Genomic DNA, 25663 nt, shown 5'->3' with positions numbered 1-25663 from the left:
AAAAATCCTAGGTGTGATCAAGGTGTTTAACAGTTATTCCATGATCTTCTGTGTACTGCTTTATTTTCATTAGCCTGTTTTAAGGTACCACATAAAAGACTGCATTGTCATTTAGTTAAATAGTTCTTATTTTTTATTTTATTTAACCTGAACCATTTATAATTAACTTAATTATAATTACATTAAGATGCAATGATTATAATAATGTATGTGATACTCTGTTCATATTGCAGGCTATATTTATACAATTGATCATCGATGGCAGATGACGTTGCATATGTGGGTCAAATACATTCATCTAAAACAAAATTCAATATCAATGAAAAATTCATTTTTTCTGTAATTGAATTCAAAAAGTGAAACTTAAATATATTCTAGAAATTCATTACACATGAAGTGAAATTAATCTAGAATAAGCATACTTTTCAGGAGGTCGACATTTCTGTATTATAAATCCTTTTTCTGATTGGTTGTATGTAATATTCTAATATTTTGAGATACTGGATTTTTTATTCCATGATCAATCAATCATCCAAAAAAAAAAGGCCTGACATATTTCACTTTGTGTAATGAATCTATGAAAGTTTCACTTTTTGAATGGACTTTCCATGATATTAAATTTTTTATATACACCTGCAGACTGCTCACTGTCAACTATTTTATCATAAAACAATGCAGGGACATCAAGCTAAGTTAGCAGAGATACTGCCCCCTCACTTACGGTTTAAACTAGCAAGGCATTGTGGGAAAATGGGCCGTCTTTTCCATTTTTCCATCAGTAAATCTGTGTTCGATCTCTGTGTCTACTTCTGAAAGCTGTGGGCTGGCACTTAACAGAATGACTTACACCTGGCTTGACAAAGCAGCCCCTTTACATCCTGGATTGGCATTTATGCAACTGACTGATCCAAAGTGCCCAGGCTAGACTTTGTCAAGGCTGGCTTTATCAATCATCCTGGATATCTTTATTCCACTTTTATGCAATAGGCCCCAGGGGCCTATTGCATAAAACTAGGATAAGGGATTAACCTAGGATTTTTCGGTTATCCTGGCTTGCGTTAGCCATGATCCGGTTGCATAAAAGCGGAGGAACATAAATTACCCTGGAGATTTATCCTTTACGTTTAGCCTGGTCCCGACCAGGCTAAACGTAAAGGATAAACTTATTCTGTTGCCTCAGTCAGCTGTCACTCCGATCTGAAGGTGTTTAACAGTTATTCCATGATCTTCTGTGTAATGCTAAAGTTTCAATAACCTGTTTTAAAGTACCATATAAAAGACTGCATTGTCATTTAGTTAAATAGTTCTTCTTTTTTATTATTTAACCTGAACCATTTATAATTAACTTAATTATAATTACATTAAGATGAAATTATATAAATTATAATAATTTATGTAATAGTCTGTTCATATTGCGGGCTATATTTATACAATTGATTATCGATGGTAGATGACGTTGCAAATGTGGGTCAAATAAATTCACTCTGTACTTATAACTATATCGAGGTGCATCTAAAACAAAATTAAATATCAATGAAAGTTTCCTTTTTTCTGTAATTTAATTCAAAAAGTGAAACTTAAATATGTTCTAGATTCATTACACGTTAAGGGAAATTAATCTAGAATAAACATACTTTTCAGAAGGTCGACATTTCTGATTGGTTGTATGCAATATTCTAATATTTTGAGAGACTGGATTTTTTATTCCATGATCAATCAATCATCCAAAAAGAAGGCCTGACATATTTAAGTGTAATGAAAGTTTAACTTTTTGAATGGACTTTTCCATGATATTCTATTTTTTAAATGCACCTGCAGACTGCTCACTGTCAACTATTTTATCATAAAACAATGCAGGGACATCAAGATTAGTTGGCAGAGATGACATCCCCTGTATAAAATGAACTGCCCCCTGACTTACGGTTTAAACTAGCAAGGCATTGTGGGAAAATGGGCCGTCTTTTACATTTTTACATCAGTAAATCTGTGTTCGATCTCTGGGTCTACTTCTGAAAGCTGTGGGCTGGCACTTAACAGAATGACTTACACCTGACTTGACAAAGCGGCCCCTTTACATCCTGGATTGGCGTTTATGCAATTGACTAATCCAAAGTGCCCAGGCTAAACTTTGTCAAGGCTGGCTTTATCAATCATCCTGGATATCTTAATACCACTTTTATGCAATAGGCCCCTGGTCCCTTCTTCCGTTGTTTACCTCTGGACAGCGTTGGTCTTTTCCGTGAAGACGAGGTAGCTCCATTGTTTGCGTTTATAGAGTGGTTTATGGACATATGCTGCCGGTGTGTCAGATCAACTGGTGATCAGGGTAGCTGGTGGTGGTAGCTACGTCGATGCCTGATCAAAACCCCGTAAACGTCCAATGTTAATATGTTCATGTTGGCCGTAAGAATCCGATCTACTTAATATCGGTTTACACCTCCATAGCCTTTAAGTGGAATATACAATGTGAGGTAAGATTTGTGTCACAGTGTGCGTAACCAGCACGAAGCTTGGAGCCAGCTGTTGGCTGTGGGGCAACATCTGACGAGCAGATTAGTTCGTGATAGCACATCAACAAATACCACCGATCGTATATGCATCACCTATGTTTCCAACTCATCACTATACATTAGGCTACTCGGAACCCGTCCAGATTGTATGACTCTCAGTTTGAAAATCGGAGGACAGTAAATTCAGAAAACTAACGCGTTGCGTGGGAGATTTTTCTTTTTTCTTTCATAGGCTACTGAATACATCCTACTGTGCGAATGGCATACTATGGGTAGGCTATGTGACTGAAAACAGTTTTTATCATGATGTTTTAAAATAAACCGACAAATGAATGCGACATAGAGACCTACTCCTGGTTCATGTGTTGGATTATCTGGTGGTGACCTGGTGGTGACAGGCTTGGGAGGATATGGAGCAAGTAGGCTAGCTAGCTGACAGTCGATGCCTTGTCAGTTTTAAATTGTACATTTAACGCTATTATTCAGATTTAGGCCTAGGCATACTTCAGAAGGATTGGTGATTATTTGTCACGCTTTTAGTGAAATGTTGTTTGTGGTAAGCTATGTGTGTGTTACCATTGAAGCGTGGAGGTGTGTGTTAGCTGGGGTTTATCAGTTTAACTTGTGAATGAACTCTACTACCGTGTTTCATACTGTTTTCATATCATCACTAATGTGTTTTTCAATACTCGGAGCCTAATATGGATGTGACTATCACATTACACTATTGTCATAAGGAAAACAGCAGCATTTTGCTATTGTAGCCTACGTAGTTAGACATAGTTAGTGGACATAGAACTGCAATTCGCTCTTTTTACATAAGTTTTTTTTTTATTATTATTATTTTTTTAAATGGAGATAATAACAAACTAGCACAGCCGTTGTTCACCAAATTGGTGTTGTACTGATAAGATTCTGACACAGAGTAATTGAGATGGATACGAGGTTGCTGGTTCGCCTCTGACTGATGTACTAATTATTTTTCTTTTTTGGTTGGGGGCAAATGTAATGATCCAGATCATGGGCAACTGGTGACAGTAGACTCGATGCCCTCAAACGTGACATATTTAGGCCTACATATCCGATCTACTTAATATTTAGACTTCCATAGCCTACAGCTTGTTAGTGGTAGTGAGGTAAGATTTCTGTCACACATGTGCGTAACAGCACCAAGTTTGGAGTCAGTTGTTGGCTTTGGGGCAAGTTGTGGCGATCAGATTAATTTGTGACAGCACATCGGCACGCACGGGATACTTTTCTTGTAATTATAATTTCGTACTGAATACGTCCTATTGTTCATGTTGTCTACTTTGGTTATGTGACTGAAATAAGCTTATCATGATGTTTTAAAAATAAACCGACAAATGAATGCGACATAGACGAAATATTCCTGGTTTATTTGTTGGGTTATCTGGTGACAGCTAGGAGTGTGCAGGTGACTGTGTCGATGCCTTGTGAAAATAATTTAGGTGTGTATTTTTGTTTGAGGTTGGTTTGGGGAGTAGCCTAGATATTTGTAATGACAGTGACAGTGTGGTTCATGTAGGCCTGTATCTGTTATTTTGCTTTGTTGTAGGCCTATTTATTAGTCTGTGTGAGTGAACAGGAGAGCGTAAACAGTGGTGCTAGTAGGAAATGATGTAGGTGAGCCAGGTAGAGGTAGGTGCAGAGAGGTGAAAGCATAAGACATGAGTCTAATATTTGAGTTTAATTCAGACGTTTTGCTGGACACTGTGGAGTGGATCTAGGGTTCTTGCGTTTCTGCGTGCAGTCTGTGGAAGTTCTACCACACTGGGAGTAGTCCTACTGTTCTTTTACTGACACTATTTCTGCACTGCTTGTGTTCAATAAAATCTCGTTTTAATGACCATTTTGTTGTCTTTTCTTTTGTGATGTCTCTAGGACATAGAGCTTGTATTGCATATTTGAACTTTGATTTGAGACACTGTGAAAAGGGTAAATAATAGATCATCATAAAACGTTGCCAGTTGATTAGGCCTACTTAGATTAAAAAATATATTTTGTGTATTACAATTTTTACAGAAATGTTTGAATGAATATGCAACTTTGCTATATAGGCCTAGGCCTTTATAAATGCATTTTCGGCATGTATTTCCAGAATAAATGTATCATTAATCATATAACTAACAACATAACAAATTATTCTGTAATGAACTCCAGAATTTGAATTTGAGGTGTAGAAGTGAATGTTATAGAAAAAAGAAAATAACTTATGTTGAGATAATGTCCGTCAAAGATGGGAGAAATATACAGACGCAAACAGACAAGGATTAGTCAAAGAAACATCTAGCCTACATTTTGGACCGTTTATTTGTAGCCTACTACACTATACTGCAATTTGCTCATTTGACGTGCATTGTACATATGATTCAATATTTGCCTATGTGAAAATGATAAAATCCTACTAGCACGATTTTTTTCGTCTGACTTTGTGTCGCACCGTGTAAGATTCGGGCTGAGCAGCTTATTATGAATGGGTTGATGAGATCGCTGGTTCGACTCCGCCAGGAATAAGTTTTCTTTCTCATTTATGCTCTACGTTAGATACGCATACGGATACAGACGGAGCCTTCTGTCCGTACTCTGCGTACATTACGTGCGTATTTCTGCACGTGTCCTGCAAGCTTGCGGATGCGTACCAAACGGACAGAACGGAGCATTACTACAGAAGATCATGGGGGGCGCACAGCCAACAGTTCACTTTTACTTACTGTACATTTGTTTACAAACACAAACGAAAGACATACTACTTTAGAAAAGGTCTTAACTTTTGAGGAGAGGTTTGTGTGAGTTGGTACGAAATTATATACACATTTATATATCTATGAAGTTACACGGCCGGGGCACAGGGACAGACAACTACAGAGCAGCATGAGCGGGGATCGCACGGGGAAGAATGTCAGCTAGACGGCAGGCTGTCAGCTAGACGGCAGGCTGACGGCAGCAATAGAGAAGTACCGGAGGTCCGTGCGAGACAGTTTGTTTGACATGTCGTGATTGATGTCCTCAGACCCCCGCTGTCTATAGGCTAATACAGCCTCCAGTTTAGCCTCTTCCATCGCTACGGTAGTATATCGCTAAAGCTGTTTCTTCCATGGACCTATTATAACATATGTATTCCAGTTAATTCACTGTTTGACTCTTCTTCTTCCTATTTGAGTAACTTTTTACTCTGAGCGGCAATGCTGCCCACTAATGGTTGATTTGCTTAATGTCTATTCCAACATAAAGGACGCATGGAAGTATGAGGGCAGTGACGGATATAACGTTGTAAACGTACGTCTCTATTTACGCACGGAATTGGAGCATAGAGTAGCCTTAAAGGTGCGAACACACTGCACAGCGCGGCGCGGCAGTTGGCCGCGCGAATCGCAGGTTCCGCGCCGCGTGGTCATTTTGGCTCATTTGTGTCCGCCGCCGGCCGCCCCCCGCCGCCCGATGACTCATTGAATGTGCACACCCAGTTTCTTCCCGCTATTTACATCTCTCTCATCATCGTCGTCATCCTCACTGATTTGTTTTTGTTGGGAGCGTCTCTGAAGTAGGCTATTCTGCCTTCATCATCTCTGCCATCAGCCCTTGTATTGGTCTCACTGCACCTCTCACACATTTCTCCCCGCCACCTGCCACCCAAGCTTCGTAAACACACCCACACATGCACCCACACACACATACACACACAACCCGCCCACACACACACACACACACACACACACACACACACACACACACACACACACACGCACATATGTATCGATGGCCGTGCATATAGGCTACACATTCACGCCGGCATATCAACATGTAGAGAAAACCCAAACAGATTTTCAGATGTTTAGGGAAATGTTTGGAAGTGTCAGTTGTCGTATTTAGTTTTTATTGTCTCTGCATATTCACTCATCTGCAGTAGGCCTACATCTTCCCTGGCTTTCTCTCCTTCTCTCTTCTATAATGTGAGTCTATTCCTTGCTCCTTTTACTAAAAGGTGTCTAAATTAAACTGCTGTCATACATTTTATCGATGTGTTGGAACTTTCTCTCTCTCTCTCTCTCTCTCTCTCTCTCTCTCTGTCTTTTCCTTCTTTTTTCCCTTTATCCCTCCTTTCCCGACTGCACCGCCAGCCAGGTTTCACGTGTCTTGTAGCTCAGCAGACTCACCCGAGTGACGTCGGGAGGAGCTCAACGACGGTGATTGGCTATCGCGGGGCGGCCGGCGGCGAAAAGTTCAATATTTTCAACTTCTGCGGCGGCCGCGCCGCCCCATTCGCGCCGCGCCGCGCCGCCCCTGGCCGCGCCGCGTGATCCGCTCTCCGCCGGCCGCCGGCCGCCGGTTCGCGCGGCGGCGCTCGAAATACATTGACTTTCTATTGAAACTCGCCGCGCGGCGATGTGCAGTGTGTTCGTACCTTAAAGGTACCTTAAAGGTACGAACACACTGCACATCGCCGCGCGGCGAGTTTCAATAGAAAGTCAATGTATTTCGAGCGCCGCCGCGCGAACCGGCGGCCGGCGGCCGGCGGAGAGCGGATCACGCGGCGCGGCCAGGGGCGGCGCGGCGCGGCGCGAATGGGGCGGCGCGGCCGCCGCAGAAGTTGAAAATATTGAACTTTTCGCCGCCGGCCGCCCCGCGATAGCCAATCACCGTCGTTGAGCTCCTCCCGACGTCACTCGGGTGAGTCTGCTGAGCTACAAGACACGTGAAACCTGGCTGGCGGTGCAGTCGGGAAAGGAGGGATAAAGGGAAAAAAGAAGGAAAAGACAGAGAGAGAGAGAGAGAGAGAGAGAGAGAGAGAGAGAGAGAAAGTTCCAACACATCGATAAAATGTATGACAGCAGTTTAATGAGACACCTTTTAGTAAAAGGAGCAAGGAATAGACTCACATTATAGAAGAGAGAAGGAGAGAAAGCCAGGGAAGATGTACTGCAGATGAGTGAATATGCAGAGACAATAAAAACTAAATACGACAACTGACACTTCCAAACATTTCCCTAAACATCTGAAAATCTGTTTGGGTTTTCTCTACATGTTGATATGCCGGCGTGAATGTGTAGCCTATATGCACGGCCATCGATACATATGTGCGTGTGTGTGTGTGTGTGTGTGTGTGTGGGCGGGTTGTGTGTGTATGTGTGTGTGGGTGCATGTGTGGGTGTGTTTACGAAGCTTGGGTGGCAGGTGGCGGGGAGAAATGTGTGAGAGGTGCAGTGAGACCAATACAAGGGCTGATGGCAGAGATGATGAAGGCAGAATAGCCTACTTCAGAGACGCTCCCAACAAAAACAAATCAGTGAGGATGACGACGATGATGAGAGAGATGTAAATAGCGGGAAGAAACTGGGCGTGCACATTCAATGAGTCATCGGGCGGCGGGGGGCGGCCGGCGGCGGACACAAATGAGCCAAAATGACCACGCGGCGCGGAACCTGCGATTCGCGCGGCCAACCGCCGCGCCGCGCTGTGCAGTGTGTTCGCACCTTAACAGTGTCTATCTTTTAGAGATAACGACTCGGGGGAAATAAGTCCGCTGGAAACTTCGGGAAGGGCTTGCCTTAGTTCAAGTTGCTGAAATGTAAGTGTTATAAGTCAATGTGTATAATATGTATGATGAGTCATTTACTGTTTACATTATTAAATGACCTGTTAATGTTTATAGTGGCGAAATGTGTATGTAACATGTTATTTTACATTCCCTGTTTACAGTCATGCCACTGCCATATTTTATAGGCTAGTATTTTATAGGCTAGTATACTGTATTTTTCTAATGTAGTATTTTCTATATTGGTATTTACTTTATTCATTTATTTTATAATTCGGTCTCCTAGAGATACATTGAAGTGCAACTGTTGAGCACTGAAGGGTAATAGTCTGTTTTCATTTGAGTGCAACTGTTGAGCACTGTAAGAATAAATAAAGTATTTTAAATTGAATCATTACACTCTGTCACAAGAATTTAAATAATATGTTCTACAATAAATGAATGCTACAAAAACCCCGAATTCATTGTGTCCTGTGTGGCATCTAATTCCACGGGCTACATTCATTTCACAGACTATTTTTGTGGGCTATGTTTTGACACCTAGGTTCTACCTCAGATTTGCCAATTTTAGCCGGATGCTACTATTATTACTGATATTGTGTGCTATTTTAAGCGTACATTTTTGCTGTTTTTTTTGTTTTTGTTTGTTTGTTCTTGTTTACACTGCCAATAAGGCTTATTATATTTTGACTGTTACCTCTTTTGCCAAGACATGTTCTGCAGTTATTGGTTAGTTATTGTTTTCCTGTAAATCAAGCACCTTAAATGTGCTTTCTCTTCCTTTACTTGGAAGAGATTAGTGCGATCTTCCGTTTGGGGGGGATCTGCATAGGGATTTTGGACTCCCTTTTTTGTTTTATTTTTCTATTAATATTTTTTATGCATGTGTTTTCACATGGAAAAGATTTACAATGAGGCCTTTAAATCATCTAGAGTCAAGCCACTTAATTCCACATATTTTTGATAAATATGACGTCACCTAGTTCCAACACTCCAGGCTCTATTAGGCTCATCAGCTGGAATATTAAAGGGGTACATCATCCAATTAAGCGCAGCCGTATGTTTAGTCATCTAAAATCACTAGGTTCAGGAATATTTTTTCTGCAAGAGACCCACCTCCGTACTAATGAGCACACCAAACTTGAGAGAGGATGGGTTGGTCAGATATTTTGTTCCAAGTATGGTGAAAGGTCCAGAGGTGCTGCAATACTAATTAGAAAGGGAATTCCTTTTGTACCGACTTCTGTAATTTCTGATGACAATGGGAGATATGTTATTGTTGCTGGCACACTTTTTGGGTCCCAAATTGTTTTAGCTAATGTATATGGTCCGAATTGGGACAACCCACAGTTTTTTACCCGTTTTATAGCCAAGCTTCCGGATCTCCATACACACTATCTGGTTTTGGGCGGTGACTTCAATTGCGTACTGCACCCAAGCCTAGACAAGTCCAGGCCCAGACCTAATCAACAACATGGATGTGCAACATCCAAATCCAGTAAGGTTCTTCTGTCATTTATTGATTCATATAGACTTACAGATCCATGGAGGCATGTAAATCCTACAACTAAACAATACTCATTTTTTTCACCAGTCCACCGTTCATACTCGAGAATAGATTTTTTCCTGTTTGATAACGGCTCCCTTCCATTAGTCTCAAACTGCAAATACCACAGTATTGTTATCTCTGACCCCAGTTCAACTAGATATGCATTTCCCAAATAATGTACCACCTCAACGTACTTGGTGGTTAGATCCTTTGTTGCTGTCAAGTAATACATTTACCAAGTTCATAAATGCCCAGATTGCTGATTTTCTAGAAATTAATTCGACTCCAGGTATGTCAGCTACTATAATTTGGGAATCCCTCAAAGCGTATCTTGAAGGCCAAATCATTTCTTACTCAGCTTTCGAGAAGCATAATCGCTCAAAGCGTCTCTCAGAACTGTCTACTCAGATAGCCGAAACAGACAGGAAATTTTCATCTGACTCTATACCTGAACTACAGGTGAAACTCGAAAAATTAGAATATCGTGCAAAAGTTAATTTATTTCAGTAATTCAACTTTAAAGGTGAAACTAATATATTATATAGACTCATTACATTCAAAGTGAGATATCTCAAGCCTTTATTTGTTATAATTGTGATTATTATGGCTTACAGTTCATAAAAACACCAAATTCAAAATCTCAGAAAATTAGAATATTACATAAAATCAATAAAAAAAGGTTTTTAAATACAGAAATGTCGGCCCTCTAGAAAGTATAATCATGCATATGTACTAAGTACTTGGTTTGGGCCCCTTTTGCATACATTATTGCCTCAATGCGGCGTGGCATGGATGCTATCAGCCTGTGGCACTGCTGAGGTGTTATGGAAGCCCAGGTTGCATTGATAGTGGCCTTCAGCTCGTCTGTATTGTTGGGTCTGGTGTGTCTCATCTGCCTCTTGACAGTACTCCATAGTTTCTCAATGGGGTTCAGGTCGGGAGAGTTGTATGGTCAATAAAGCACAGTAATACCATGGTCAGTCAACCAGTTACTTGTGGTTTCTGGCACTGTAAGCAGGGGCCAAGTCTTGCTGAAAAAAGTAATTCAGCATCTCCATAAAGCTTGTCAACAGACAGGAGCATGCTCTAAAATCTCTTGGTAGACAGCTCTGGTGACTTTGGACTTGATAACACAGTGGACCAACACCATCAGATGACATGGTGCCTCAAATCATCACTGACTGTTGAAACTTGACAGTGGTCTTCAAGCCCCTTGGATTTTGTGCCCCTCCACTCTTCCTCTAGACTGTGGGACCTTGATTTCCAAATAAAACGCAACATTTAATTTAGATCAGTGATGATTTGAGGTATCATGTCATCTGCTGCTGTTGGTCCACTGTGTTATCAAGTCCAAAGTCACCACAGCCGTCTACCAGAAGATTTTATTGCACTTCATGCTTCTGTCTGTTGACAAGCTTTATGGAGATGACAATTTCCATTTCCAGCTAGATTTGCCACCTGCCCACAGTACCATAAACCACTAGTAACTGGGTGACTGACCATGGTATTACTGTGCTTGATTGGCCATACAACTCTCCTGACCTGAACTCCATAGAGAAACTATGGGCTAATGTCAAGAGGCAGATGAGACACACCAGACCCAACAATATAGACGAGCTGAAGGCCACTATCAAAGCAACCTGGGCTTCCATAACACCTCAGCAGTGCCACAGGCTGATAGCATCCATGCCACGCCGCATTGAGGCAAGAATTCATGCAAAAGGGGCCCAAACCAAGTACTTAGTACATATGCATGATTATACTTTCTAGAGGGCCGACATTTCTGTATTTAAAAACCTTTTTTTATTGATTTTATGTAATATTCTAATTTTCTGAGATTTTGAATTTGGGGCTTTTATGAATTGTAAGCCATAATAATCACAATTATAACAAATAAAGGCTTGAGATATCTCACTTTGAATGTAATGAGTCTATATAATATATCAGTTTCACCTTTAAAGTTGAATTACTGAAATAAATGAACTTTTGCACGATATTCAAATTTTTCGAGTTTCACCTGTATATAAGGAGCGGCTGCTACTACAGACTGAGTTTGATAACTTATCGATCAGGCAAACCAAACAGCTCTTATTTAAATCACGGCAAACATTTTACGAATATGGTGACAAATCAGGTAAACTCCTATCCCACCAACTTAAACAAACAGCTGCTAACAGTTCTATCCCTGAGATCCGTGTGCCACCTGACACGACTTCTACACATGCCATCAATGACAGTTTCAAAGAATTTTATAACAATCTGTATGCAGCAGAGGCTGATGTTGATATTTCAGAGATCAGGGCTTTCCTTGACAGACTAAACATTCCCAAAATTTACCAAGAGGCCCAGGAGGGCCTGGAAGCTACTATAACATGTGAAGAGGTCTCCCAAGCCATTAATTCGATGCGTAGTGGCAGGGCAGCGGGGCCAGACGGGTTCCCCCAAGAATTTTATAAATCTTTCTCTTCAAAACTATCTCCCATCCTGTGATCTGTATACAATGAGACGTTAACAGAACAAAAACTTTCTGAAACGATGACACACGCAGTCATATCGGTTTTGTTGAAGAAAGACAGTTTCTGTAATGGTTGATTGGTTGTCAGTTTATTACTTTAAAATGTTATAGGCATGGTGTTACTTGAATCCCATTACAAAAGTAATTTTAAGTTTTGTTATGAAGGAATTTGCCTTTATTGAAAGGGGGAGATGTTGTGTTCACTACTGCATTGAATTACTCATACAGTTATTTCAGTTACATTGTACAGCCTCTAGGTAGCGTAGTGAGTCAGACGGGATGAGATGGGGCTAGTTGAGGAGAGAAGAAGAATGTAATGTATGTTGATACAAGAACGGAGATAAAGATGCTGACTGGAAAGTAACGCGTTTGTGTTAGTTATTACTACACACCCAACATAACAGCTGCCCGCCGTAGTAGGGCCAAACAGTAGTGTCAGACTGCTAGCGTCGTGAACACTCACGCAACTGACGCATCAACGTCGTTGCCAAGTGAACGGACAGTCCCACAGCCAATAAGAACGGAGAATCTGAGCCTCGCTCTGATTGGTCAAAATTAACATGAGCGGTGGCAATTTTTGGGGGCAGCACACAGAGGCAGGGAGGAGCAAAGTGATGAAAAAATATTGTCAGACCACTTCACCTACATATAGCTGAATGGCTATTATGACAGTTTTACCAAATATTACAGTGAAAAAATTATCAACTCTAGCTTTAACTTCCGCAGAAACAAATTGTTACAGAAAAAGCATCTTAGTAAATCAGAATAACACATCCTTCAGCAGCTGTCAGACGGTGCGTCAGGCAGAAATGCAACACTTTAATAATCATTAATTACAAAAATAAAGATACATTATATCATATATCAGCCACCACCAGTGATTGACACACCCTCTTTCTACACTGTATGTGTGGCCAGTAGGTCTTAAACATGAAACATCAAGGCAATAAATAATACAATCTTTTGAGCACTTTTTCTTTGCCCCCACAATCATTTTTTATTCACCAATTATCATGTGTCATGTGTCCATGATACTCAGACGTGACATTTAGAATTAGAAAATGTAGAATGGGAATGGGAGTACTTGCGTACCGTGCAGTGAACAGATAAGGCCAATCCTACATACAGGACATGGTCAAACCTTACATCCCAGCTCGTCCACTGCGCTCTGCATCTGCCAATTTGCTGGCTGCTCCCTCACTCCGAGGGTCACCTAGTCACTTGACTAAATCACAACTGTTTGCTGTCTTGGCTCAAAAATGGTGGAACGAGCTCCCCATTGACATCAGATCAGCTGATAGTTTACAAATCTTCCGCCGCAGCCTTAAAACACATCTCTTCAGACTGCACCTTGACTAAAAAAATTTATAAAAATTAAATTCGCACTTGTCACATCTCCATGTAGCACTTGTAGTTTGGTTTATTTGCTATAGCACTTACGTGACTCTTGTTGTTCTGAGTTTGTACCTTCATGATTGAATGCCACTTTGGATAAAAGCGTCCGCTAAATAAAATGGAATGGAATGGAATATAGAAGGGAGGTTATGTGTCCAAAATGATTATTTATTCTATTCTGGTCTGGATCCAAAATTTCAAAGAAGTGAGCATGTCTTAAGGAAATTCTGCAGGCACATTAGAGCCCTTTATTCATCTCCAAAGGGAAATTGTATTGTTGCCAATAAAATAATAACATCTAGGCCTAAATCAAAAATGTTTAAAATGTGTAAGGGTGTAAAAGTTCTGACCATTTTCTTTAGCAGCTTGTGCAACATCTTTCTATCCACAAACATCTCTAGATGTTTAAAAGGACCTAAGTTGGCAAATCGCATAAAATAGTTTGATGTCCTCATTTCACTGTCTTGTTGACATAATAGGATGGACGTTTGGATTAAAACACAGCGTTTCATATCACAGGGGTATAACATGTCTGCTAGAATTATATCTACAAATTCAGTTCTCTGTTGATATTTCATAACAGTATCTTTTATTCAATTACTCATTATATTGAAACCTATTAGAGGAGAGAATGCATCAGAAAAGTTATAAAAGACTAAATAGATGTATAAAAAACTACATTTATATTTCAAACTCCCCTCAGTATTTCAGAATGCAGTAGTCCAAAGCGCGCTCAGCGATTTGGCGCTAGAGCGTTCCCTATGTACTATCCTCTCCAAACTTGCTGCTGTTTCACGGAAACTACTCTTTTAACTTTTAAAATTAAGTAACATTGGGACGTTAATGGACAATCATGTCTGAAGGTGAAAGTACGGTTTCTGATGAGCTATTCAAAGATGTAAAATTCTACGTGGTAGGGGACATTGACCAAAAGGTAAGGCTCTGGAGTCTGGACGTTAGCTTCTTGAAGCTAAGTTTTTAGCATGCTAACACCATTCAATCTAAATGAGGTGATACAGGAGAAGCTAACCAGCTAGCTATGGCTGACATGCTACATGAAAAACAGTGAGCTTCTTCTTGGCTAACATTCAAGGCTTTTCGCGATCCCCATGTTATGCCTTGTAAAGTTATGTGTTACATTGTTTCTCATACTCGACTTGAATGTGAATATTTTCGCACTGCACTTTTCACGCAGCCCTGTAGCGTTGGCTATGAGTTTCTTAGTTGCACAGATAGTTAGCTGCCAGCTTATAGCCTCCGGTTGATCTAAACCAGTACTAAAGCTGGCGGTTATAACCTTGCTTTTTCTAAAGGAGAGTCGCACTAAAGTGTAAATTGAACCGACCTACACAGGATTATGCTCAGTAGTATTTTGCATCAACCTGTGACTATCAACATCTTGCTCAACCGGGCGCCCTTTCATGCGCATGTATTACCCATAGATTTACTGCGATTTCACTCGTTGTTATCAGAGAGCTGTATTTCATGCCAAATAGTGATTGCTAGTTGCAGCTCTCTTTGAGCGTGTTATATACAGCAGATCAGACGCATTAACTTGTATATCCCTTTTATAAATGTGTGTTAAACAACAAACATTGTTGTCAAGTTGCACACCCCCGTGAAGTAATAACGTTGAAACAAGATAATTAGAACATTCAGGATAGCCTAGTACGTGTTGAAGCCTTATCAACAAAAATATATAAAAATGTATTCAAGTCAGTCACTAACCCAAAATGTATTTTGGATTCAGAATGAACAACGTTTAGGTTATATTTTTTCCAATATTTGACACTTTTAAACCCTGCTCAAATTATCCTCTCATACGGTTATGTGTAGTTGCGTTGGCCATTTTATCACATTTTCTTTCTATTAACTACCCTATCAGCTGTAGCCTTTTTGTTTTTGTTTCTGGCCCAACACTACCCTAACCCTATTTAACAAGATCACATTGAACTGACATCACATCACCATGTAATCTCAATGCGTCTTCAATGCGTCCTGAGAGTGTTTCCACCTGTAGTTAGTGTGTTCAGATCACTAATGCCTCGTTTCCACCGAGTAGAGCGGGTCGGGTCAGAGCGGCTCAGAGCGGGACAGCTCACTTTTAAGAATCTCGGTGTTGTTTCCACCGCCGACCCTACCTACCCTTACTGGTAGGGCGGGGTTTATAACCCTACCCTTACTGGTGGGGCGGGGTTTAGGCTGGACTGCGATAGCCGCCGCCAGAATGTGGGTCGAACTATTGGGCTGTGGAACAACTGTGGTCAAGCCAGCGGTCTCTTGTTTTTGCATGGTCAAACCAGCCGCTTCTTTATTTATTCCCCCCGTGTTGTTGAGAGCACAGAGACGGCTCGGTGCAACTGATAGAGACAGTGAGCGAACAGCGCTGGCTGCGGCAGCTTCGTGACATCGTAGCAGTGGGACACAGTGTAGCCAACTGATTCATTTAATGACGAGGAAAAACACCACACAATAAACAGTGCTGCGCTCACATTTTCGCCAAAACACACTGACTCTCTTCACTCTAGCCGAGGTGACTACACAAGGCGGAAATTATTCTTTCGACCAACCGTGGTCAAGCCAGCGGTCTCTCGTTTTTGCTCGGTCAAACCAGCCGTTTTTTTATTTATTCCCCCCGTGTTGTTGTGAGCGTGTATTTACTACTATCTAGGCTATGGCGTAAACACACAGAGACGGCTCGGTGCAACTCATAGAAACAGTGAGCGAACAGTGCTGGCTGCGGCAGCTACGCAGTGGGACACAGTGTAGCCAACTGATGAATTTATTGACGAGGAAAAACACCACACAATAAACAGTGCTGTGCTCACATTTTCGCCAAAACACAAGACTCTTGTCGAGGTGACTACACATGGCGGAAATGATTCTTTCGGCCAATCATATGACGGCAGTGTGTAGCTCCGCATTTTCGGCACCCTTTCAGGCGGCTAGTACCCCTACGGAGGAGTACTGAGATTTGGAGCGGCTCAGAGCGGTTAGGTGCGCTTAAACCGTACCCTACCCAACTTTTGGCAAATGAAAAGCCAAACTACCCGGACCGAACCGCTCCGATCCGACCCGCTCTACTCGGTGGAAACGAGGCATTAGACCCGTTTCCACTTAGCACTAACATGCGGTTTAAGTGATCCGAATACAAGTGGACAGCTATAACTAGAGGTGGAAACACTCTCAGGACGCATTGAAGACGCATTGAGATCGGATCACAACCACATTCAGAGGGTTGTGTCTGATGTGTCAACATTCAAATAGTAGTGTAAACAGGTATGTGACTTTTGTCCACATAAAGGTGCGAACACACTAGGCATTTTACACGCGTAAGATTTACGTGCGTAACGCAGCTAAAATGTTGCTTGATCATTTTGTGTCAAAAATGGTTATACGCGCGTAACGTGCCTAGTCTCCCTCCCGATATTGTATTTCCCTTATCAACCATGGCTGATCAGACCCGACACAACAGCGTGCATGTCCGCACAAAAACAAGAACAACACGGCCAACAACTGTGCCAAAAGACAAACTGAACAGCACAAATAGCCTAGCATTAAAACAGCATTGCATATTCACGGCAGCTACATAACAAACACAGTTACAGCAGCATCGGTGCACGGCGGCACAACATAACGCCATGTACGCGTGTAAACCAATGGTTCCCCAGTGGTTGACACTAACGGTTGCCCGCTTGCCCGGGGCAACTGAAAATAAGGTTCGGGCAAGTTGACATTGCTTTTTGGTTGCCCGAACGGGCAAGTGGATTTTAGAGGGTTTGTCAGTAGTCTAGGCTATTTATTCATGTGTTTTAGAGTCTGCAAAACAATTTTTTTTCCCGCTAACTCACACAAAATAGATCGGCTATATTTGCAATTGTGCAGCTGCGCCCGGCAGCCTGCCGCATCACGCTCACTCTTTCGCACTCTATCTCTCTCTCTCACACACACACACACTACACAGCCTGTGTGCGCGCAGTTTCGTTGTCTACGTTCCGAAAGCCGGCTCTATTAGGCTACGGACCTGGTTCCGCTATATTCAAAACCCAGAAATCAATAATGTTTGTGCTTATCGAAAGGCTACATGATGTAATTTTAAATATCGAGTCGGGTCATCTTCATCTAATTAGGCCTACTTCAGTGTATTATTCCATCACTGGTCCGCATCATGGACTGTCAAAGTGTTCTACCTTCGACTGTCTTGAAGAAACTCCTTCAACCCGCTCCGTCTCCCAAAAAAAAAAAACTCTTGTCTGCTGAGCCGCTGCCGACGAGCTCGGCACCGTCCCATCATCCATTCAATGCAGCGGTGATCAACAAACGAGACTGTAGCAAGTGACAAGTCCCGCAGTTAAAAAACCTGATAGTTTTTAAATCCATATTAAAATTGGCAGGATAAGAACTAGTTAGCTAAAAAAATCGCAAACGGTTCAAATGTGATGTGTTCAGGTCGGCTCAGTAAAATTATTTTAAGGCAAAGGTCAATAAAATGACATCATGATGTGTTCAAATGTAACATCAAGAAAATAAGAAATTTGAGTTTTTCGCGAGAAGCTTGAATAATACACTTTGGGTAAAAAACTTGATTTCCCAGCAATATGAAATAATAAGTAGGCCTAAATATGGAATTATGACCTGCTTAAAGTCCTATCCTTAGCTCTGCTCATCTTATAAGCAATTAAAGCAATAATACCAGTTCTCTTTTAACAAAATAATAGAAAAGTATCGATAAAGATTTGGATTGTGGAGTCTTTATAATGGTATCAATATTTAGAAATTAATGATCCCCCTCTTTACTTACAGTATAACCGGGCAATAGCTTTAACATGGTGGACTTTAATCATTTTATGGCACACGGTCACTTTTTGGCACAATGTGACCGTTTTAAATAAGTAAAATAAGTTAAATTTTTCTGTGGAAGCTAACATTCAGCTTGACTCTGAGCTAGACTGAGTTTTCTGAGCCCCCCAAAACCAGGCCAGGTGCATGGCAAAAAGAGGCCCTTTCACGATGCTGCAGCAGGACCAAGCTCTTGGTGTAGTGTGATGTCATGATATCTAGGCTTATATGAATTGTTGTTGGTTGTATGTGGTCAGGATGAGACTAGTAAAGCTGTGTTTGCATGTTACGGTTCGCTAAAATGTATAATTTAATTAGCCTATACTGTATATATCATTGTTTAACAGTTTTTTTATTTATTTTTGGGCAAGTGAACACAACATTCGGGCAAGTAAAACATTACCTGTACTTGCCCTAGGGGCAAGTGCATTTGAAACCTTAGTGTCAACCCCTGGTTCCCTATGGAAAAGGGGCGGATTTCATACGCGTCTGTACGCGTGTAAAGTGCCTAGTGTGTTCGCACCTTAAGGGACCACCTACTCAACTGGCGCCCCCTTCCTGAGCGGAAATACGTTGAAAATGACTCACTGGCGGCTGCCACTAACGGTCATGAAGGTTTTAGTGTGAGCGCAGTTAGAAGTCTTGCAAAAGACAAGCTTTCTGTCCTCTGTTTTCATATCACCGCGTAAATCTGATAACACTGAAGTCCCTGATTTTGACTGGTGCCCTGCAGGGCTGTCAAACACTTACTTCCTGCTCTTACCTTCTTCAAAATAAAGTACGGATGCACCGAAATTCCGGCCATTGAAAATGGCAAAATAAGTAATTTTCGGTTAAAAGCCGAAAAAAATTACCAGTATTGACAAACTAAATGGCAATAAGGAAATATTTTTTTATAACAGCTGCACCCTTGTAAACAAGTAAATGGCAGTAGGCTCAAGAGAGATGTAACCATTTATGCAAGTCCACATCTGTTCGTGAGTGCGCTGAGAGAGAGAGAGAGAGAGAGAGAGAGAGAGAGAGAGAGAGAGAGAGAGAGAGAGAGAGAGATTTTTACTTTGCCATAAAGCACTAGAGAAAACATTAAGAGCCATTTACCATTTCCCACGTTGTTAAAATGTGCTTTTTAAAATTTTGGCTGCCCCATAGCGGCTGGAGTGAGCATTTTGGTTATTTCTTTAAAAATAACTTGTAACTCATAACTCCTCACAGGAATGGGCTAGAGACTTACTTTTTTTTGACATGCTCAGAAATGTGTGCTCTACAAGTCGCGGATTAAATCATCTCATTAAATCACCTCGTCCGCGGGCCGTATGTTTGACACCGCTGGTCTAAAGTGACATGACACATTTTTAAACTCAGACATTAAGCATTTTATGTAACTGCACCCAACCCTCTGGAACTCCCTCCCTCCAAACATCAGCATCTTAAGGCCCGTCTACACCAGTGCTTCTCAAATGGTGGGTCGCGCCCCCCTGGGGGGGCGCCGTGAGTTGTCAGGGGGGGGGGGGGGTGGCGCGGGCTGCCTTGATTTCCAACTGACAAAAAAAAATATATATATATATGATTTTTTTTTTTTTTTTTTTGTGCTAGCAAGCACGATGTGAGCTTGTGTATGGTCATATCCGCGCGAATGGCCGCAATTTGCAGTAAATGAATGTCCACATTTATCTCCAAGTGTCTCTTTAGGCTATTTAAAAAGAAATCAAGCAAGTAGACTAATAATAACATTAATTCAACAACTTAACTATGTTTACAGTTTACATTTTTTTTGAATGAAATGCAAACCTCAGTGAATCATTTGCTCTTGTTTCTCTGTCCTGAGATTCACACAGACTGAGCAGTCTTGTTTAAATGTTAAAAATTGAGCGAATAAACTGAACTTTGAATTTTTTTGCTGCAGAAGTTATCACAGCTAATTTTTGTTATCTAATTTGATAATAAGGTGATATGTATGCAGAATGCTCGTGCCAGAAACTCATACAGGGGTTTTGTACAGATAAATAAATAAGTAAATATTAGCAGGTTCTCAATAGTATTTCAATTTAGGGGGGGGTGGTGGGGGCAAAAAAATTTCTGTTCCCTAGGGGGGGCATGACAGAAAATAATTGAGAACCACTGGTCTACACCAAAGATTTGCGACGAGACGGCTTGAGACTTGCCAGGGGTTGACATTAAGGTTTCAAAAGCACTTTCCCATAGGGCAAGTACAGGTAATGTTGTACTTGCCCGAATGTCGTGTTGACTTGCCCAAAAAAAAACGAAAAAAAAATGTTAAACAGTGATATATGCTTATTATAATATACATTTTAGCAAACCTTATCTCTTAAATGCAAACACTGCTTACTTGTCTCATCCTAACCACATACAACCAACAACAATTCATATAAGCCTAGATATCATGACATCACACATACAGCCAAGAGCTTGGTCCTGCCGCAGCATTGTGAAAGGGCCTCTTTTTGCCATGCACCTGGCCTGGTTTTGGGGGGCTCAGAAAACTCAGTCTAGCTCAGAGTCAAGCTGAATGTTGGCTTCCACACAAATGTGTTCAGAAAAATTTAACTTATTTTACTTATTTAAAACGGTCACATTGTGCTAAAAAGTGATCGTCTGCCATAAAATTATTAAAGTCCACCATGTTAAAGCTATTGCCCAGTTATACTGTAAGTAAGGAGGGGGATCATTAATTTCTTTTCACATTGATACCATTATAAAGACTCCACAATCCAAATCCTTATTGATACTTTTGTATTATTTTGTTAAGAGAACTGGTATTATTGCTTTAATTGCAGTCTCTCGTTTGCTGATCACCGCTGCTTTGAATGAATGATGAGACGGTGCCGAGCCCGTCTGCAGCGGCTCAGCGGACGGGTTTTTTTTTTTTTTTTTTTTTTTTTTTTTGAGACGGAGTTGAAGCGGGTTGAAGGAGTTTCTTCAAGACAGTCGAAGGTACAACACTTTAGTTGAAGATGACCCGACTCGATATTTAAAATTACATCATGTGACCTACTGGACTCCATAGCGGTATCAATAAGCTCAAAGTTAGGCCTATTGATTCCTGGGTTTTGAATATAGCGGAACCAGGTGCGTATAGCCTAATAGAGCCGGTTTTCGGAACGTAGACAGCGAAACTGCGCGCTCACAGGCTGTTGTGCGTGTGTGTGTGTGAGAGAGAGAGAGAGAGCGTGATGCTGCTGGCTGCCGCGCACAGCTGCTCAATTGCAAATATAGCATATCTATTTTGTGTGGGTTAGCGGGAAAAAAATTGTTTTGCGGACTCTAAAACACATGAATAAATAGCCTAGACTACTGACAACCCCTCTAATATCCACTTGCCCGTCCGGGCAACCAAAAAGCAAACATTATTAGGGCTGCAACAACGAATCGATAAAATCGATTAAAATCGATTACTAAAAGCGTTGGCAACGAATTTGGTCATCGATTCGTTGAGTCACGTGATTAATAAGTCACTTGCAGGCGCGGCACTGTTTACATCCAGCCGTCGACAGGTTCATGCACGCCCACAGCGAGCCTTCCGCACGTGAAGGCTCGCTTCACGTGCGGGAAAGCTATAGTGTGAGCGGCCACAGCTTGTATTTTGGTCATATCTAACACTGGACTGCAGGCCTATATAAAAGTGTTGTACCTTTGCTTTCTTTGGGTTAAAAAAAAAACTCCTTCAACTCAGTATCCGTCTAGTCCAAAAAAACTCTGTCAGCTGCTGCTGCAGACGTGCTCGGAGAGTCGGCATCGGCGCATCAACAGTCATTCAAAGCAGCGGCAGTAATCACACAACCGAACGGTGTAGAAAGTCCCGTCAGTTAAAAATAGTGATCCAGATTCTAAATCCATGTTAAAATCGGAAGGATATAGAGCTAGTTAGCTTAAAAAAAGTAGCAAACATGTCAACTGTGATGTGTTCAGGCCGGCTCAGTAATATGATTGATGTGTTCAAATGCAACACAAAAAAAAAGAAATTTGAGATTTTGGCGAAACTTGTTTTCCCAGCAATATAAAATAGATAGTAAAGATGGAATTATGACCTGTTTAATGTCCTATCTTGAGCTATGATCATATCAGCAATTAAAGCAATAATACAAGTTCTATTTCAACAAAATAATAGAAAATTATCAATTGTGATATCAATAAAGACTTGGATCGTTAAGGAGTCTTGAAAATGGTATCAATATCAATACAAATTAACGATCTCCTGTCATCTGAGAGAAATTAAAATGATTTAATTTTTTTAACCGTTAGTACCGGTTAAAAATATTATCGGTTGACTGGTTTACCATGGACATCCCTTATACTGTATAAATGTATATCATACATTGTATGTTTTTTTTTGTTGTGTTATCCCAGTGTTATCCCAGTGTTAACAATGTTATTATTAATTTTTTATCATTTAATATTACTTTTAATAGTTCCGGGACGTTGGGGCAATAACCTGGTGTTTTGACACTTCAGTCTGCACTGTGAATTTGAAGTAATGTTCAGTTTTTGAATAAAGATGCGGCATTTACAAATGTTTCTTTTTTTTAATCCGATTCATCGATTAATCGAAAAAATAATCGACCGATTAATCGATTATTGAAATAATCGTTAGTTGCAGCCCTAAAAATTATTTACACTTGCCCCGGGCAAGCGGGCAACCGTTAGTGTCAATGGCTGCTTGCGATGCCTTGCAACGAGCCCGTCTGCAACATTCTAAAACCATTAAGTCTACACCGCTGCAACTGGCAGAGACCGGTGGCCGGTTTCCATAGCAGTGGCGAACGTTCTTGCACAGCTGAGAGCCGCAACAGCATCGGCACCACACATTCCTTCAACATTATAATAGCCTACTATAGAGATTAATTAATGAATGAGATTTGGCTACAATAATTCAATAATAGGCAGGGCTACATTTTCATAATTTTATTTTTGAAAATGACAGGCTGGTTTCTTATCACACCTGGATGACAATTTAATTATTGCTGTGTTTTATGCCTTATCTCTGTATTAGGCAATTGATAGCCTATCTATGACTGCCATTTAGCCTACCAAGCCATTGATGAGAGCACTGACAACTAGGGATGCACCGAATATTCGGCCACCGAAAAAGTTCGGCCGAAAATGGCAAAATAAGTCATTTTCGGTTTCGGCCCGAAACAGTTAAAAAGCCAGACAACATTACCGAAACGTGGCGAACTAAATGACACTAAGGAAATATGTTTTTAAACGAGCTGCACGCTTGTAAAACAGGAAATGGCAGTAAAGAGAGACGTAACCGTGTATGCGAGTCCACGTCTCTTTGTGAGCGCGCAGCAGGAGCAGTTTGGAGCGTGCATGAAAATGTCAGAGTCCAGTGTGGGAGCAACTGGATGAAACACGGCGCAGACAGTGCAATGCTTTATGCAACATAAAGTTAAAACGCTCGTCCAAGACTGATGTTTAATCACCTTAGAAACACAAAAGCCTTGCGCGAGCGAAGCAGCGATTCACCCGGTGCAACTCTGTGACAGTGTGACAGTTGGTAACGGTGTCACTCAGTGACACCTCGCCGGTGAGGGCCGCCGCGCAAAAAAAACTTTAGTTTGACAGCTAAAATGATAACCGGAGACATCCTGTCCGTTAGCGCTGTTGGGGAAAAGGCTCCTACGGTCTGATTGCATTTCTCGAGCCTGAATACACAGCCATGTCGGCAAACTGACAGCGCGACTACATGTCCAGTGAGCCGCCTCCCCCCGTTAGTTTCAATCTACAGACGAAAAAGTTACAATCACCTCCTAAGCATGGACATCGTTTAAAGCCTCTCATTGTTATGATCAGGGCTTTGATGCAAATTCTGAAGTCTGGACATTACGATGGGAGCTGTGGTGCAGTTATTTTTAGAGCAACTCAACCTGCACTGCACTGCAAAAAATTAAGAAAGGCAATAAGTCGATCTTTTTGTAGATTCATCCTCATATAAGTCAAGGTACAAATCAGTGAGTGGTTCACAAATTAATTCCTAGTAAAATATTAATTTCACTCTTAGATTTGAAGGTTTTACTGTTTATTTATTTATTTAGGGTTGCTTTTTAGTTGTAGGCTATGTTTGAGGAGAACATTTGGGAGTTCATGTATGCAATGTTGAAATAATTGACTAAATAATAAATAAAACTGCAAAAGCCTCTTTCGGTATTCGGTTTCGGCCTTTCGGCCAACTGTTTAATTTTATTCGGTTTCGGTTTCGGCCAAGAATTTTCATTTTGGTGCATCCCTACTGACAACCCAGATATGCTATAGCTTAGTCCCGATGTGCATAGGCCTACGTTCGCTATGTTGATGGAAAGCAGCTTCTGCTTTTTATGCGCCGGCTAGGCCTAATGTTTGTAGCCTATTGCCTATTGCCCCATTCTTCTTTTCTAAAAAGCCGTAATGTAAATGCTTTTCTTATGTGCGGCGCGCTGAATAATATTAAGATAACGTCCTGTCATCAGACACACAGCCTACCGGATGGATTTAACACATGGGTCGCTCCGTCCAGTTATCCAACTCGAGGTCTTTGTATGGGCAGAGATCGTTATTTAAAGTGTTTCTTCATAAAGTTTCTTTTTAAACGTTAGTGTAGGCTACTGTTTCCCTATCACAGGACCGCCGAGTCCAGCTGTGTGTTGTTTTGGGTTTGTCTCCAGCGCCATGCGTAAAGGCAACTGACGGGAGGAAAAGGGAAAAGAAAAAGAAAAAAACCTGCCGACGAACAAGAGTAAACACAGCGGCAAAGTATTTTTTTTTTGCTTTGTGCTCTCACTTTTTTATCTCTCTTCCTCTTTTATTTGCCCACACCACAGGCCTACACACACATTAATTCTCACATATGTAGCCTATGATGTTCAAGTCGAAGTGATGGGCAATAGCCTACATTAGGCTATAACCCACAATTTCTGGTGCCGACCAGCGAGGCAGCGGACGTTCTAGGGATGGGCATTTTAAGAAATTTCATTGATCGATCATCGGGAAAATTAACGATCAATTATCGATTAATCGTTATCTTTTTACATATAAAAAAATGCCAACAGAACATCCAAAATACAGCGTTTTTACCATAGACTGTATACAAGAGATTTTACTCAATTACATCTTTATTCCAAGATCTTCGAGGCAAACAACAATCTATTAAGACAAGGCAACTTTTTAAAATAAAATAATAATAAAATGCGCTGCTGGTTAAAGCCCAAGGCTATGAGCCAACAAGGAGCCAATGCTACGATACCTTTAAAGTTTAAACACATATGCGCCTCCTAAGATGCTGCCAAAGACTGCATAAGGGCACG

The 25663-nt window shown here is 41.1% G+C and overlaps 1 protein-coding gene across 1 annotated transcript in view; it reads left to right on the top strand.

Annotated features, from left to right (window-relative positions):
• Positions 1-14288: 14288 nt before the first annotated feature.
• Positions 14289-25663, top strand: part of paxip1 (PAX interacting (with transcription-activation domain) protein 1) — a 148903-nt gene continuing 137528 nt past the window's right edge. The window contains exon 1 of the mRNA XM_080033474.1: positions 14289-14457. Within this exon, the coding sequence (XP_079889600.1) occupies positions 14377-14457 (81 nt within the window). The 5' untranslated portion in view covers positions 14289-14376. The remainder of the gene's footprint in view (positions 14458-25663) is intronic.

The sequence above is a fragment of the Ammodytes marinus genome (genome assembly GCF_949987685.1).
Source record: "Ammodytes marinus genome assembly, chromosome: 9".
Lineage (NCBI taxonomy): Eukaryota > Metazoa > Chordata > Actinopteri > Uranoscopiformes > Ammodytidae > Ammodytes > Ammodytes marinus.
Note: the sequence above shows the minus strand (reverse complement) of the source record. Positions and strands in the feature narration are given on the sequence as shown.